The 15,219-nt window shown below is 41.0% G+C and overlaps 1 protein-coding gene across 2 annotated transcripts in view; it reads right to left on the bottom strand.

The window, feature by feature from the left end:
- Positions 1–8,259: 8,259 nt before the first annotated feature.
- The window catches only part of PFKM (phosphofructokinase, muscle), a 55,219-nt gene continuing 48,259 nt past the window's right edge, over positions 8,260–15,219 (bottom strand). For both annotated transcript variants that reach the window (XM_072134735.1, XM_072134734.1), the window contains exons 19-24: positions 14,992–15,156; positions 14,418–14,479; positions 13,902–14,013; positions 11,192–11,291; positions 11,011–11,116; positions 8,260–10,156 (exon numbers count right to left, since the gene is read on the bottom strand). In XM_072134735.1, coding sequence (XP_071990836.1) covers positions 10,012–10,156; positions 11,011–11,116; positions 11,192–11,291; positions 13,902–14,013; positions 14,418–14,479; positions 14,992–15,156 — 690 coding nt within the window. In that variant the 3' untranslated portion in view covers positions 8,260–10,011. The remainder of the gene's footprint in view (positions 10,157–11,010; positions 11,117–11,191; positions 11,292–13,901; positions 14,014–14,417; positions 14,480–14,991; positions 15,157–15,219) is intronic.

Raw genomic sequence — 15,219 nt, 5'->3', positions numbered from 1 at the left:
TTATTTTTCTAATGTAACTTTTTTGCAGCACACAGGTTAGTCATTGGTTGGTATTCTGGAATTCCTAGAGTCTATCAATTCTCTCCCTGACTGGAATTCTAGGTCTTTCTCTGCCCACAGCTCGCTACAGAAGCATCAGGGCCAATCTGGCCCCTATTTCCAGCCCTCCGACACCCAGGTTAAGGGCTGAGATCCTATCAAATTCCTTCTTCATGGAATCATCATATTCCGGATCCACAGCCAACCAATTTACTGCCCTGTGTGAACCTGCAGAGAGGTATGTTTACAGCCCGTTACCCGATGCATCGTTGGACTGTGTGCTAATAAACAGATTTTAAGTTTTTGTTCTAGAATTCTGTCTCCAAGTGTGATCCCAGGCCTGCTGCTGCTTACACCATGGACCTTCCGTCCACCATTTGCCCAAGGATCTATTACCACATAACACCAGGAGTGCCCCAGGGGGATAACCTATCTATATTGCCGGGGCAAGGCCGGTTTGCTCTTCCTCACTCCCCTGAAGCGTCACATGTACAGTGTGCCTGTGAATCAGGATGGTGCCAGCTGTGGACATGGTAGGTTCCAGACGGACCCGACAACCTTCCGGCCCCCATACACAATGCTGTGAATAGGGACCGGTAGGCGTGGCCGGCCACGGCCGGCCGGAAGCTGAGTCCTGCGCTGCTCAGGTGGCAATGTTTGTTTACATGGTGCCCGGACCAGAGTGACAGCAGCGCTGGATACCGGAGGGCACCGGAAGGTAAGTAGGACTTTATTTTTTTAAGCAGCCCTCTCCCGGCCACCTTTAGTTTTTTTTCCAGAACTCTCGGACAACCCCTTTAAAGAGAAGCTGTCACCACACTAACCCGTTCAAGCCCACTAACAGTACCTTCTTCTGTAGTATGTATGTCCCCTCGAGGTGTTTTTAGCATATTTCTAGATTGCAGCATGAATGAAAAATCATCTTTTATTCTTTTGTCAGAAGCAGTCAGACAGTCAGGTAACCCCGCCTCCTGTAGTCAGGTAACCCCACCTCCTGCAGTCAAGTAACCCCCACATCCTGCAATTAGTCTGCTCAGCCCACTCCATACATCAAAATTCCCAGCCCTGCCTCCTAATTGTCTGGAACTAATCTGAAGATCTAGAAGGCAGGGCTGAGAGTCAAGATGCATAGAGTGGGTGGAGCAGACTGACTGCAGGAGGCGGGGGTCACCTGACTGCAGGAGGCAGGGTCTCCAGACTGCAGGAGGCGGGGTCTCCAGCCTGCAGGAGGTGGGGTTTCCTGAATTCCTGCCTGCATCCTACAAAAGAATAAAAGATGATTTTTCATCATGATGCAACCTAGAAATATTCTAAAAACAGGTCCAAAGGTCTTACATATTACAGAAAAAGGTTCTTTTTGTGGGATTGGGTAAAGAATTAGTGTGGTGATAAATTCACTTCAAGATATTGTGAGACAGAAGATAACAGAAGACTCTAACACTATATTATATAGATCTAATAAGAAAACTGGCTTAGCCATGTTCTAGAATTTAACATCTCTCTGGGTGTTTCCGAGTTAATGTACAAGTTATTGCCATGAATCAGCAGATTGAGACAATGAAGGACTCATCATGACTCTGCAAATGTAGACAGAGAAATCCAAGCCATGAGGGAAAGATTCTATGGAGTGGAATCTGCTCAAACACAAGCCTGGCCTGGGCTTGAAATAGATGAATTTGATGTATTTAGTAATAAACGGTTCCAATCCAGAATGAGCAACGTATGTTTTACTGGTAAACAATGCAGAACACAGGTTTCTTGTTTCCCGAACTCAAGTGTGAACGCAGCCTTAGTCCTTGCAACAATTTAATGTAATCCTTTTGTTATGGACAAGTAATTATCTACAGTTCCTGACAGTCATCTTAGTGCATATGATGAGTTTCATAAAATGTGTGAATACTTGGTTGAGCTCCTGCATTACCGAAGCTGCAGGTCCGTGACCTTTCAATATTTGTAAGTGTAACATGTACTCCATACTATGTTTAGCACCTCCACACAAATATGACCCTGACCTCAACTATTCTAGGGTTACCAGATCAGCCAGATTACAGGAATATGCAGGGTGCCTGACTTCAGCAAGGTCTTCCTGCATATTTTTCTACAGGTTATTGAGCCACAGACGGGAGTACATTTTCGAAGGAAGGTAACTTATAAGTGCTTCCTATAGTTCCCATTCCTTTTCAATCCATTCCTGGCTTTATCTCAGCAGAAAAATCATTACCAAAGAAAGCAACAAAAATGTTTCCAGCCCTAATGATCCTTGAAGGGGTAATCCCATCCCCTGCCATAAATTTTTAATAGTGTCAGATCCCACTTCTTGGCCTCAAGGGTTGCAGCGGTGTCTGGGATACAGAAATAGTTGAGCTCCTCCTGCTATGTTATTTCCTTAAAGGGACGCTGTCCCCAGTTTTTAGTTCACTAAATAACCAGCACCATCAGGCTGCATTAACACGTTGCATTTTACTAGCAGAAACGCAATGTTGACAGCAATGTAGTCAGGCAAATTTCATTTTCTAAGCTGCTCTGATGCGTGAACGGAACGTGTGAATGCAGCCTCAGGTGGGTTATGACATATTCTTTTCAGTTTTCACTCTTATATGTAAAATCTCACCCATCTTTCTATTAAAAAAAATCACTTCCATATGCAAGTGAGTTAAGTCATATACTGCATGAGATGAATCAATTTTAAAGGCTATAAGGGGTGCATCACTGAAAACATTGCGTTTCTGGTGCAGCTTGTAGAAGATCCCACAAGAGGTGACGCATTGTTGGACCTTGTGATTTCTAACAATGAGGAGATTGTCCAAAATGTCAGTGTCCGGGAACCCCTTGGGAACAGCGATCATAATATAATTATTTTCCTCTTAAACTGTAAAAAGCAGAAAAAGTGGGAAGACTTTGAATTTTAAGAGGGCTAATTTCCAGAAATTCAGAGCTGCACTACAGGATATAGACTGGGATCAGATTCTTTCACATGAAGATACTAATGTTAATTGGGAGAAATTCAAATCTATCCTGGGTTTTTCATACTTCAAAATTTATTCCAATAGGTAACAAGTATAGACGGGCTAGATTACACCCCGCGTGGCTTACAGCTACAGTTAAAAGGGCAATTAATGAGAAAAAGAGGGCATTTAAAAAATATAAATCTGACGGGTCAACTGAGGCTTTCAATACTTACAAAAAACTTACCAAAATCTGTAAAAAGGAAAAAAAAAAAAAAAAAAAAAAAATCGGTCACAACAGGTTGGACCCCTTTATTCTGAAAATGGGGCATTGGTGACTAAGAGAAGGTGGAGATACTTAATAGTTTTTTTTTAGCTCCGTTTATATGATAGAAAAAACAACTTCTGACATGGGTGGTGCCAGTGCGGGTCATGCATCCTGTAATATATTATTAGACTGGCTGAATGTAGACATGATCCAATCTAAGCTCAATAAAATCAATGTGTACAAGGCTCCTGGACCAGATGGGTTACATCCCAGAGTTCTTAAAGAACTCAGTTCTGTTATTGCTGTGCCGCTGTCTAACATCTTCAGGGATTCCGTAATGTCTGGTGTGGTGCCAAGTGACTGGCGCAAGGCAAATGTGGTGCCAATATATAAAAAGGGCTCTAGAACTTCGCCAGGCAATTACAGGCCTGTAAGCTTAACTTCCATTATGGGGAAATTATTGGAAGGGTTAGTAAAAGACTATATAGTGGAGTATGTGACACCAAATAGTATAATAAGTGACAGCCAGCATGGGTTTACTAAGAATAGAAGTTGTCAAACTAACCTGATCTGCTTCTATGAAGAGGTGAGCAGATGCCTGGATGGAGCAGCAAAGGCATTTGACACTGTCCCTCATAGACGCCTGATGGGTAAAATTAGGGCTATTGGTTTGGCAGAAATCATTTGCAATTGGATTGAAAACTGGCTGAAGGATCGTATCCAGAGAGTTATGGTCAATGATTCCTACTCGGAATGGTCACCAGTTATGAGTGGTGTACCCCAGGGTTCTGTGCTTGTCTCACTACTATTTAATATATTTATTAATGATATAGAGGTAGGAATTAATAGCACTGTGTCTATTTTTGCAGATGACACCAAACTGTGTAGTGTAATACAATCTATAGAGGATGTTCATAGGCTGCAGCGGGACTTGGACAAACTGAATGTTTGGTCATCCACTTGGAAATGAGGTTTAATGTGGATGAATGTAAGGTTATGCACCTGGGGGCCAATAATCCAAAGGCAAAATGTGTCATTGGGGGAGTAAATCTGGGAGAGTCCCTTGTTGAGAAGGACCTGGGGGTACTAGTAGATCATAAATTGAATAACAGCATGCAATGTCAAGCAGCTGCCTCTAAAGCTAGTAGGATCTTGTCATGTATCAAAAGTGGTATGGACTCTCGTGATAGGGATGTAATATTACCACTATACAAGGCATTGGTTCGGCCTCACCTGGAATATGCTGTCCAGTTCTGGGCTCCGGTCCATAAAAAGGATGCCCTGAGGCTCGAGAGGATACAATGAAGAGCCACAAAAATGGTAAGGGGTATGGAGGGTCTTAGTAATGAGGAAAGATTAAAACAACTAGATTTATTTAGTCTAAAAAGGGACGACTATGAGGGGACATGATTAATTTATTTATGGTGGTAAGTTGTTTCAGATTAAATCAAATCAAAAGATGAGGGGGCACTGTCTCCTTTTGGGGAAATCAAGGTTTAATCACCGGAGGCGACAGGGCTTTTTTTACTATGAGAACGGTCAATCTGTGGAATAGCCTGCCTCAGGCGCTGGTCACAGCAGGGACAGCGGAGAGCTTCAAGAAGGGTCTAGATGCCTTTTTAAACCTAAATAACATTGATGGTTATGTTATATAGAATTGTTTTCTGTAAATCCCTTCCTCATCCAATCCCTTCCCTTCCTTGGTTGAACTTGAACTTTGACCGTATAAACTATGAAACTATGAAAAAGTCCATATTTTCAGTTCTATACTACTTAGCGTTTGGTGTCATATTAAAGATAAGAAATGCACCTTTCTGATTGCATTAGGCTTGTAGTTCTGTGAACCAGAGATAGAGAGTTAAACACATAGCCCCAGATTTATCAAAAGTGAGGCAAACTGCTCAAATTTGCAAAGAAGCTCCAGATTATTAAATACTTGCGCACAGTCTTCAATTATTTGGCGCACCCTGCACTCCTTGGGAAGTGTGTACCATCTTTTTTAGGCATACCTTTAACCAATGGCGGATCTGCGAATAGGGGAGCCCACCCATACCACCTTTATGAAAATACCCGGGCCCTATATGAAGATCCGCCATCAGTCTGAAAATTTAATTAAAAGGGGGCATTTGGGGTGGTCATTTAGTTAAAGCAGGCCATCTGGGGTGGACATTTCATTAAAGGGGGCATCTGAGGGTGGATATTTAGTTAATGGGGCCATCTGGGTGGACATTTCATTAAAGAGGGCATCTGGGGTAGACATTTCGTTAAAGGGGGCATATGGAGGTGAACATTTAAAGAAGGGCATCTGGTGTGGACATTAAATTTAAGGGGGCATCTGCCGTGTCTTGATACTACCCCCTGCTAGTGCACAATATGCCAGATATACTAAGAGGCTTTAAACTCCTCTTGTAGAATTGTGCTCTAACCTGTGTCACGTCCTAAATGCGCCACTTAGCATGAAAGTGGTGTAGGTGGAAAAAATGCCTTTTTTCATGCTTTACACGCAAGTAAACTAGTGATGTCACTGATGCCCACAAATTAATTGATCAAAAGGTTGAAGAACAGATACGAAAATTGTATAAATAAAAACATCTTGTCTCGCAAAAAATAAAATAAAACACTCTACATAAAATGGAAAAGGACCTGGTCCCGAAATGGTTAAAATACATAAACTTGTGGCTGAATGCTGTTACTGCTAAGTTAATCTTCGTCCCTGTACAGTATGTAAATCCCGGAGCAGTCTGTATGGCCGAAAATGGAATCACTTGAGTTGCCGCTTGACGCAAGGACCGCTGTTTTTGGACTGTGGGAAAGTAATAATGTTGGTGTAAATCTGAAGATTATCAAAAAAGTATTATTATATGCTGGAGTGGCAATAATGCGTAATTGGATGGCGAACCGACTATTGTAATATGGAGGAGGATAACTAACCTTGCTATACTAAGTAAAAAAATATTATATGCATACAAATGCATAAGAAAGTGTTAATTTTAAGAATATATCTGAAAGTTGGAAAGAAGTATGAAAAAAGAACAATAGGATAACATGAATTGATAGTTTCAGAGTTGCTTACATGGGGGTGGGAGGGTGAGAGACAATAGGAAGGAATATGTACATCATTTTTTTCTAGGGGGGGGGGAGTGGTGGAGTGGGGTTGGGATGTTAAAAAGAGAAAAATAGATTGAAGCCAAAGAATCATGGATAAGGAAAGAAAAAGGCACGTGTAAATGTGATGTGTAAATTCCTGTGACTATGTAGTGTTATTATATACAATAGATACCAGTATGTTGTCACATGCTACAAATACTGGGGGTTTGGAGTTACAGATCATAAACATCTTTTTTTCATATAGCTTTTTGGTATCACACTGTTAACAAGGAATTTGATTTCATTTGCTTTATAGTCTGATCTGCCTGGTTGCATGCTGCACATGACAGTATTAAAGGAAACCCACCATTTCAAATGGTAGGTGTAAGCTGTAAACACCGAGCACCATATTTACCACAAAATCTTTGCAGCAAATCGCAACGTGTGCAGATACCCTAAGACCCCAAGCATGCGACAACCGCGAGCTAGCTGCAAAAAAAAGGCCGCTAACTCACGGTAGCCATAGAGGTGCTTCGGCGCTGCGCATTTCCTATGTAGGTGCGCGCACGATCGTGCGCACGCAGCGCCCAAGCAGTTTCTGCTATAAAGATTAAAAAGTGTTAAAACCGCGATACCGCGGTTTTAACACTAACGAAACTAAGCACCGTGAGCTGGTGCTCGGTGTTTACAGCTTACACTGACCATTTGAAATGGTAGGTTTCCTTTAATAAGGATTTTTGCAGATTTCACAATGATCATTTGTTATTATGCATTTGTCATAACAATGGGGATTGTATGATATTTATGAGAGGCAGTACAAATGAAGCCTGTGTCATCATTGTTATCTTATGTCTATAAACCAGAGGTGTCAATCACCAGGCCAAATCTGGTCCTTCCCCTGCCTCTATGCTGCGCTAGTCGGGAGTGCAGCACTGGAGCAGTGTACTCAGATACTCACCTTTCCCCTTCCTCCCCCGAAGCTATTTAACAGTGTCTGTACGTGGAGGCTCTGAAGTAGGCAGACGTGATAATGTCATGACATCATGTCACATCACATCACGTCTGCCAGCTTCAGAACCGACAGGTACAGCCACCACACAAATGAGAAGACTGCTGCTGCTTCGGGGGAGCTGGCAAAGGTTAGTAAATGTATTTTGGATGGGATGGTAGCCATCTTAGTTGCTATTTATTTTTGCGCTGTCAAAAAGTAGCATCCAAATCGGGCTTGGGGTGGGGTGGAGAGGAACTGTAACACTCCCTCTATTACCACAGAATATTCTCTTCCTATCTAACCAAGAATACCAGGCTGAACAAATGCTAGGAGATAATACAGCCACATAGAAGCTCAATGTGGGTATATACTAGGGAACTAGTAGGGAATCTGCTCACGTTGCCGATTGACACTCAAAAAATCCACATAAATACAGAGTTCGCAAGTAGATTTCATGCAGCCCATAGACTTCAAAGTAAAAAAAAACCACACACAAAAATTCAGAGAAAAGTGATGTGATCAATTCAGCGCATAAAAAATTCACTTAAATACTACTGTATTACTTTGCATATTTACCACAAAATCTTTGCAGCAAATCGCAACGTGTGCAGATACCCTAAGACCCCAAGCATACGACAACCGCGAGCTAGCTGCAAAAAAAGGCTGCTAACTCACGGTAGCCATAGAGGTCTATAGTGCACCGTGCGGTGAGATCATCGTGTCTCATCACACTGCGACAGAGCTGTGCGCCTGCACTGCAAAAGATAGAGTAAGTCATATTCCTGACCATTTTTGTGTTGCACCGCTCAGATTCCTATGTGGAGGAATTCTCACCCCCCCCCCCCCCCATATCCATCCAACAGAAAACTCTGTTTTTGCACATGTTGGAGTGCATGAGGCCATACAGTTGCATAATACAGAGTACACAATCCAGACACAAAGGGGTATATTTTATTCCAAAGGGGGTGAGGAAAAGCAAGAGCGGGTAGAGTCAGTTATGTCCAAACCGATATTATTACTAGAAACTTGCACTAATTCTATAGAAAAGTTACAGGACCAACTTGGGACTGAGTTAGTCACCTAACAGAATTTATAACCATTACCCCAGTGGGGCCAATAAACCCATGTGTTCCTAAATTATAATTTTTATTAGTGTTATTCATTGTATCCAAAATTAATAAGCTTAAAAGGATTAGTTTGTGAAGTTGCCATATAAAGTCTTGTCCATATTATTATAGTGGTAGGGAGGAGATTGTTATTTTAGTTTTTGGTGTTCACTGGCTTTCCTCCCTGTCATGGAGACGGCCCGCACTCACTTTGAAGTGGATTCTGAGTGTGGGTCACCTCGGGAGGAAAACCAGTGAGCATCAGAAACTAAAACAACAATCTCCTCTCTATCACTATAATTATATTGACAAGACTTTATATTTCACACTAAATATCAGCTAGTCGAGAAATAAGTGAGGGGTATAGGCAGACTCATAGCAAATCCACAAACTAGTCATACTTAGCTTATCGCTTTTGGATACAATGCACAATAATATTTTAAACATACTGATAAAAGTTATATTTTATGGACAAATGGGTTAATTGACTCCATTGGCATATTAGTTGTAAATGGCACTAATTCTGGCACAAATTTCTGCCTGCTTTGACTTGATTATGACCCAAAGTTTCTTTGCACAAGGCCTTATAGAGTTTTGAGAGTAGAGCAGACATACATTGCATTTTATTCATATGAAAATGATCACCTACCATAAATGACAACGTTAGTTTTCTTGTAATCTTAGATTTATTTATACTAAACAAGAATTCCACTTGTGATTTATAACCCATTCCTTGTTGTGGAACAACATGATTACATTACAGTATATGATGAGTTACTGGCATTTTATTTCACTTGTGTCTACCATTACTCTCATCATTAGTTATATAGATGTGCTATTTGCGGTGATGTACAATGACCCACCATACTTCTGATTTGACTGGAAAGTAACATGTTGTGTAGTGTACTCTACAATAGTCACTCTACAGAAAATATGCTGTGAATAAAAATACTATAAATAATGTCACATGAAATACATGAGACACTGCATTAAAGTGTACCCATAATCTACACACAGTGGGGGATGGTCATGCAAAATTCTGCATTGAAAGGGGCATGTGATGACGACTATAGGAACTGGATAATTCTGCAGATAATCCAATGTCTAGGAGCTTAGTCGGATGTCTGGAGAGAAACAATACGCCATGATTCCTGAAAACATTAGGGTAGCCTTAACTGTCCGGAAGCAAATATATAACTTTCTCCTTCTATATAAAATGAGGACAATTGTTTGGCCTTCAGCTATGTGTGTGGGTATTCTTATATGAGTATATTGCTTCTGATGTTCTGTATGTCATTAGCAGCCCAGTTAATGGCCATAATAGGCGTCTTGCAGGTATCATTAATGGCCATAATTGGCGTCTTGTAATGGCGTCTTGTAGGCATCAGTAATGGCCATAAATAGGCGTCTAGTAATGTCTTGTAGGTATCAGTAATGGCCATGATAGGCACTGTAACAATAAATAAGCAGAATAAAGACCACGGCTTATATCCACCACTATGTACAGGTAACAGGTACACTCCTGGCCATAAATCAGAGGTTTAGGTGACCCCCGCTGAGTATTTGATCTTCTATCTAGATATTAGACTCCCCAGATCTCTTCCTGGTGATGTGTTCCAAATGCGCCGCTTCGGTCGTGTCCAGGCTGATGTTGTATTTGGCCAGGATTTTAAGGAGGGGACGAAGTTTTAACCACCACTGCTGCTTAGGAAGACGATGACTGAAAACAAAGAATATACATTTCAATTAGAATAACGTGTATTTTGTGGCCATGTTGCCAACTGCAGACTGTCTTTACTTTGGTGTAGTCAGGCTATTACTGCTCATAGATGATGTGTCAGAAACATACGTTAAAGGGGTTGGCCACTTTACCTCATGTTTATTGTAACATGTGTAAGTCTGGGGGCAGGATATTAGGTAATTTACCAATATACATCTATTAAAAGTTCTGCACTGCTGATATGTATAAAGCCTCTTGGTTCAGAAAATGTATTTTAACTCATCAGCTGCCATTCCTGTCAATAAAATGGCAGCAGATGTAGGGTCAAGTGATCTCTGTCATAAGGTCCTGGAAGGTAAATTGGTCATGGACAGTAAGAGATCACGTGACCCTACATCTATGGACATGACCCCCCATTAGCCAACCCCTTTAACAATTACTATATTTCTAAGCATGGGAGTCTGTTTCAATAAATGAAATTCTACTGGCTTATCAAGGCCTTTTTAGATGTATATTTTGACCATACAGACATATTTTTGGTGAAAAGGAGAAAGCCCAAGGTTCAAAGTTACCCCCTAACTACAAGGTATATCTTCATAATCACCAATCACGACAAAGGGGTCCCCCATTCTGCCAAGAGAATGGACTAAGTTGTAACCCTGTGTTCTGCCTGATCATTCTCTATTGTACTGCCGGAGACAGGTAATAGAGAGGCAATGTGGGTGCTCTGCATGGCACTACATTTAGATAGGGGAACAGGAGTGTCTCACAATACAGCATAGATTATGAAATGTTTACCAGGAAGTACAGGAAAAATGTATGACAATTGGATGAAAAAATTATTGAAATCATACTCAAAATCAGTTTCACTTTTCAGATCCACCAGGGGCTGGAACACAAGACTTCTTTTCCTCATCCCCAACAAACAAGCTGAGTCAGCAGTATTAGCAAATATACGACCTGCAAGAAAAGACGCTAAGTGAGCAGAACCGTCCGGGAGAGAAGAAACCAGATATAATTTAAGGACACACATACCATGTCTGGAACACTCCTTCACTTTCCCAGTCATCCACAGTACAGCTTTTGCACCCATTTTTGTGCCAAAGTTCCTATCAAATGGTGTAGGAGTGCCCCCCTGAAAGAAGAGAAAGATCCCATGTCTGATACTGTACTGTTGCAATTACGTAGCTTTTATGTACAGAGCTTATGACATCAATCAAGTTGTATTGAAGTCTTGTGGAATTTATTACTCGGCTTTTACGTGTCTAATTGCATTAGCCCCGACAGCAAAGTGTGAATGCTATTATGTTTACAGCCATTACGTTGTGCATAATCCAAGATATTTGTATGTTTCTGTAGTTTTTTTGTTTCTATTATATAAGCGGTTGCGCTTAAAACGCGTTGGTGAGGTTACCTGTACCCTGTACCTGTGCTGGATATATTTTATGGATTGATTGGAATTTCTCAAATAAAGTTTAAGGACAAAATTTTCAAATAACTGGAGCATTTTGGTGCTTAAAGGAAACCTACCACTTTAAAATTAGACTTATAACCCACAAATACCTTGCAACAGCTCAGGGTGAGCTGATGCCGGACCATATCTTGACTAGTAGCAGAAACCGCTGTATTCTGTGAAAAAGTGTTTTTAGTGGTATATTCAAGTCCCCCTTCGGTGCACCAGGATATCACGGTGCGCACCATGCGCGTGACCGTTTGTGCGCATTATTATGAGGTGCCGGAGAGCCGGTGACATCACCAAGCTGTCGGGCACACTCGCTCATGCAACATGGTGCAGCTTCCAGTGCGACCGCGCGAAAGACTGCGGCTTTGGACGGTCGCGCGCATGGTGTGCGAAGGGGGACTTGAATATACCGCTAAAACACTTTTTTTTCCGGAATACAGCGGTAGTCAAAATATGGTCCGGCATCAGCTCACCCTGAGCTGTTGCGAGGTATTTGTGGGTTATAAGTCTAATTTTAAAAGTCAAAGGTTTCCTTTAACCTCAAAAGGTCTTTGACACTATAACAGCAGTGAAATTAGAGTTTCCACATCAATATACATATACACACACACAGTGCCTTGCGAAAGTATTCAGCCATGCTAAATTTTTGGTTGAAGAATCAACCACAAGTGGGACACAATTGTGAAGTGGAACAAAATTTATCAGATATTTTAAACGCTTGTAAAAAATAATAAACTGAAAATATTCGGCCCCTTAAGTTAACACTTTGTAGCACCACATTTTGCTGCAATTAAAGCTCCAAGTCGCTTGGGGTATCAGGTCTCTATCAGTTTTACACATCGACAGACTGAAATTCTTGCCAATTCTTCCTTGGAAAACAGCTGGAGCTCAGTAAGGTTGGATGGAGAGAAATTGTGAACAGCAGATTCTCCATTGGATTCAGTTCTGGACTGTGACACAGCCATTCTAATACCTGGAATACTTTTATTTGAGGACCTTCCATTGAAGATTTGGCTTTATGTTTGGGATCATTGTCTTGTTAGAAGATAAATCTCCATCTCAGTCTCAGGTCTTTTGCAGACTCCAACAGGTTTTCTTCCAGAATGGTCCTGTATTTGGCTCCATTCATCTTGCCATCAACTTTTTCCATCTCCCCTCTCCCTGCTGAAGAAAAGCCCAAACCATGATGCTGCCACCGCCATGTGTGACAGTGGGTATGGTGTGTTCAGGGTGATGAGCTGTGCTGCTTTTACGCCAAACACATTGTTTGGCATTGTAGCCAAACAGTTGGGTTTTGTTTACATGTGACCAGAGCACCTTCTACATGTTTGGGGTCTCCCAGGTGGCTTGTGGCAAACTTTAAACAAGACTTTTTATGGATATCCGAGAAATTGCTTTCTTCTTGCCACTCTCCCATAAAGGGCAGATTTGTGCAGTGTACGAATGTTTGTTGTCCTATGTTCAGACTCTCCCACCTCAGCAGTAGATCTCTGTAGTTCATCCAGAGGGATCATAGGCTCCTTGGCTGCATCTCTGATCAGTCTTCTTATATGCATCATCATCAGTCATTAAGGACAACATTGGATCATTCAGAGATCCTCATTGAACTTCTGGAGTGAGTTTGCTTTAGTTTGCCTGTAGTATATAGCCTGCCAGCCCCTGTAGTATATAGCCTGCCAGCCCCCTGTAGTACATCGCCTGCCAGCCCCCCCCCCCCAGTATATAGCCTGCCAGTTCCCTCTAGTATATAGCCAGCCAGCTCCCAGTAGTATATAGCTAGACTCCTTTAGAATATAGCCACCCCCCTGGAGAATATAGCCTATGTTCAATTATTGCAATGGTATATAAAAATCAAGAAAAAGAATCAGTTATTTAAAAAGTCTACGTTGACAATACAGTACAGGCAGTCCCCGGGTTACATACAAGATAGGGTCTGGAGGTTTGTTCTTAAGTTGAATTTGTATGTAAGTTGAAACTGTATATTTTATAATGGAAGTTCTAGACAATTTTTTTTTCTTTTGCCCCAGTGACAATTGGAGTTTCAAAATTTTTGGTGTAATTGGACCAAGAATTATCAATAAAGCTTCATTACAGACACCTTACAGCTGATCGTTGCAATCTGGGACTATAGTAAAGCATCCAGAGAGCTTCACCAAAGGTCACATGGGGCAGAGGGGTCCGTCTGTAACTATGGGTTGTCTGTAAGTCGGGTGTCCTTAAGTAGGGGACCGCCTGTATTATGATATTCATTGTTTATGTCAGCACGCATCGCAACCTTCTCACCTGTTGCATGTGACCCAGAACATTTTTCCTACAGTCAAAGATGCCTCTTCCTTCCTCTGAATACAAGTTGAATATAAAATCGGTGGAGTAGTTATCACTGCACTTTTCATTCCTTCAATGACAGAAAGACAAAGTTAATAATTTAATACATAACACAATGTTTACAATGTATTTTTTATTCACATTAATAAAAGCCTTACTATCTCACTGTCCATGCTGCTGGCAGAGAAGCCCTGTAGCAGTTTGCTTTTCTCCCTATGTATATGCTAGGGGCTTGGTATAGGAATCACAGACATCTGAATAAGCACTTGCCAAGGTTAGGCTTGGGACATCCTTTGGGGACAGTTCTCCAACCAGTATAAAACATTTAGACCCCAATAATGACATCTAGTTTGTGCCCCTATGATATACAGCTATTATTCTATACGGTATGTGGATAAATACTTCAGACAAAACCTGAAACATGCTGATAAAGTGACGCGCCTCTCCAATTCTAAAAGTTCAGAAATGACATACCTTAAAACTAAACCTCTTTTCACTGTAGTTTTCATTTTTTCTGTAAGATGTTCAACATTTGTCTGTTAAAAAAATCATATAAATCATATAATTATGAAATAATACACTATATTTCATATACTGAGCACACATGGGACATGGGCAATTGGCCTTTTGCTCACAATCATCAGTTTTTCTATATGGTTTAAAGAGGACATAATACCAAGTACTAAGTGATGAATGGCTTACCTATGAGTTTACCAAATTGTTGTTTGTATATTTAAAAAGAAAAAAAATATTTTGAAAAACATTTTCAAAAGTTATAAAACTTAAAGCTTTATATTTAAATGTTCTGCTCATACTAGCCAAGGGAGCAATTTATTTAATCTCGGGGTGTGTCTTTGTGTGCAATATGATAATAAGTTACCGCCCCCTTGTCCAATATGAGCAAAACATCTGATGTCACAAGAGAAAATTGTATTGAAATCTTTATTGGAATTGGAGTCCAAAACTAGAATCTAGAAAGTCTAGTGCAACATATTGGTGACAACATAGAACACAAAATGTGCAGAATTCTTTATTGACCTTGACGTACCTGTAAATCGTGTATAGAAAATGGCTCTTCATAGATGTATGCAGCATCTGCTCCTGCAGCAAAGCCTGCCATGGTAGCTAAATATCCGCAGTATCCTCCCATAGTCTCAATGATGAACACTCTTCTCTTTGTCCCAGCAGCTGACTGCTTGATCCGATCACACGTCTAAAATAGATGACATTTTTATAGAGGGGTTCATGTTCGCTGACAGATACATTTATATATGTT

The sequence above is a fragment of the Engystomops pustulosus genome, chromosome 2, assembly GCF_040894005.1.
Source record: "Engystomops pustulosus chromosome 2, aEngPut4.maternal, whole genome shotgun sequence".
Classification (NCBI taxonomy): domain Eukaryota; kingdom Metazoa; phylum Chordata; class Amphibia; order Anura; family Leptodactylidae; genus Engystomops; species Engystomops pustulosus.
This window is presented reverse-complemented; position numbering and strand designations above follow the sequence as displayed.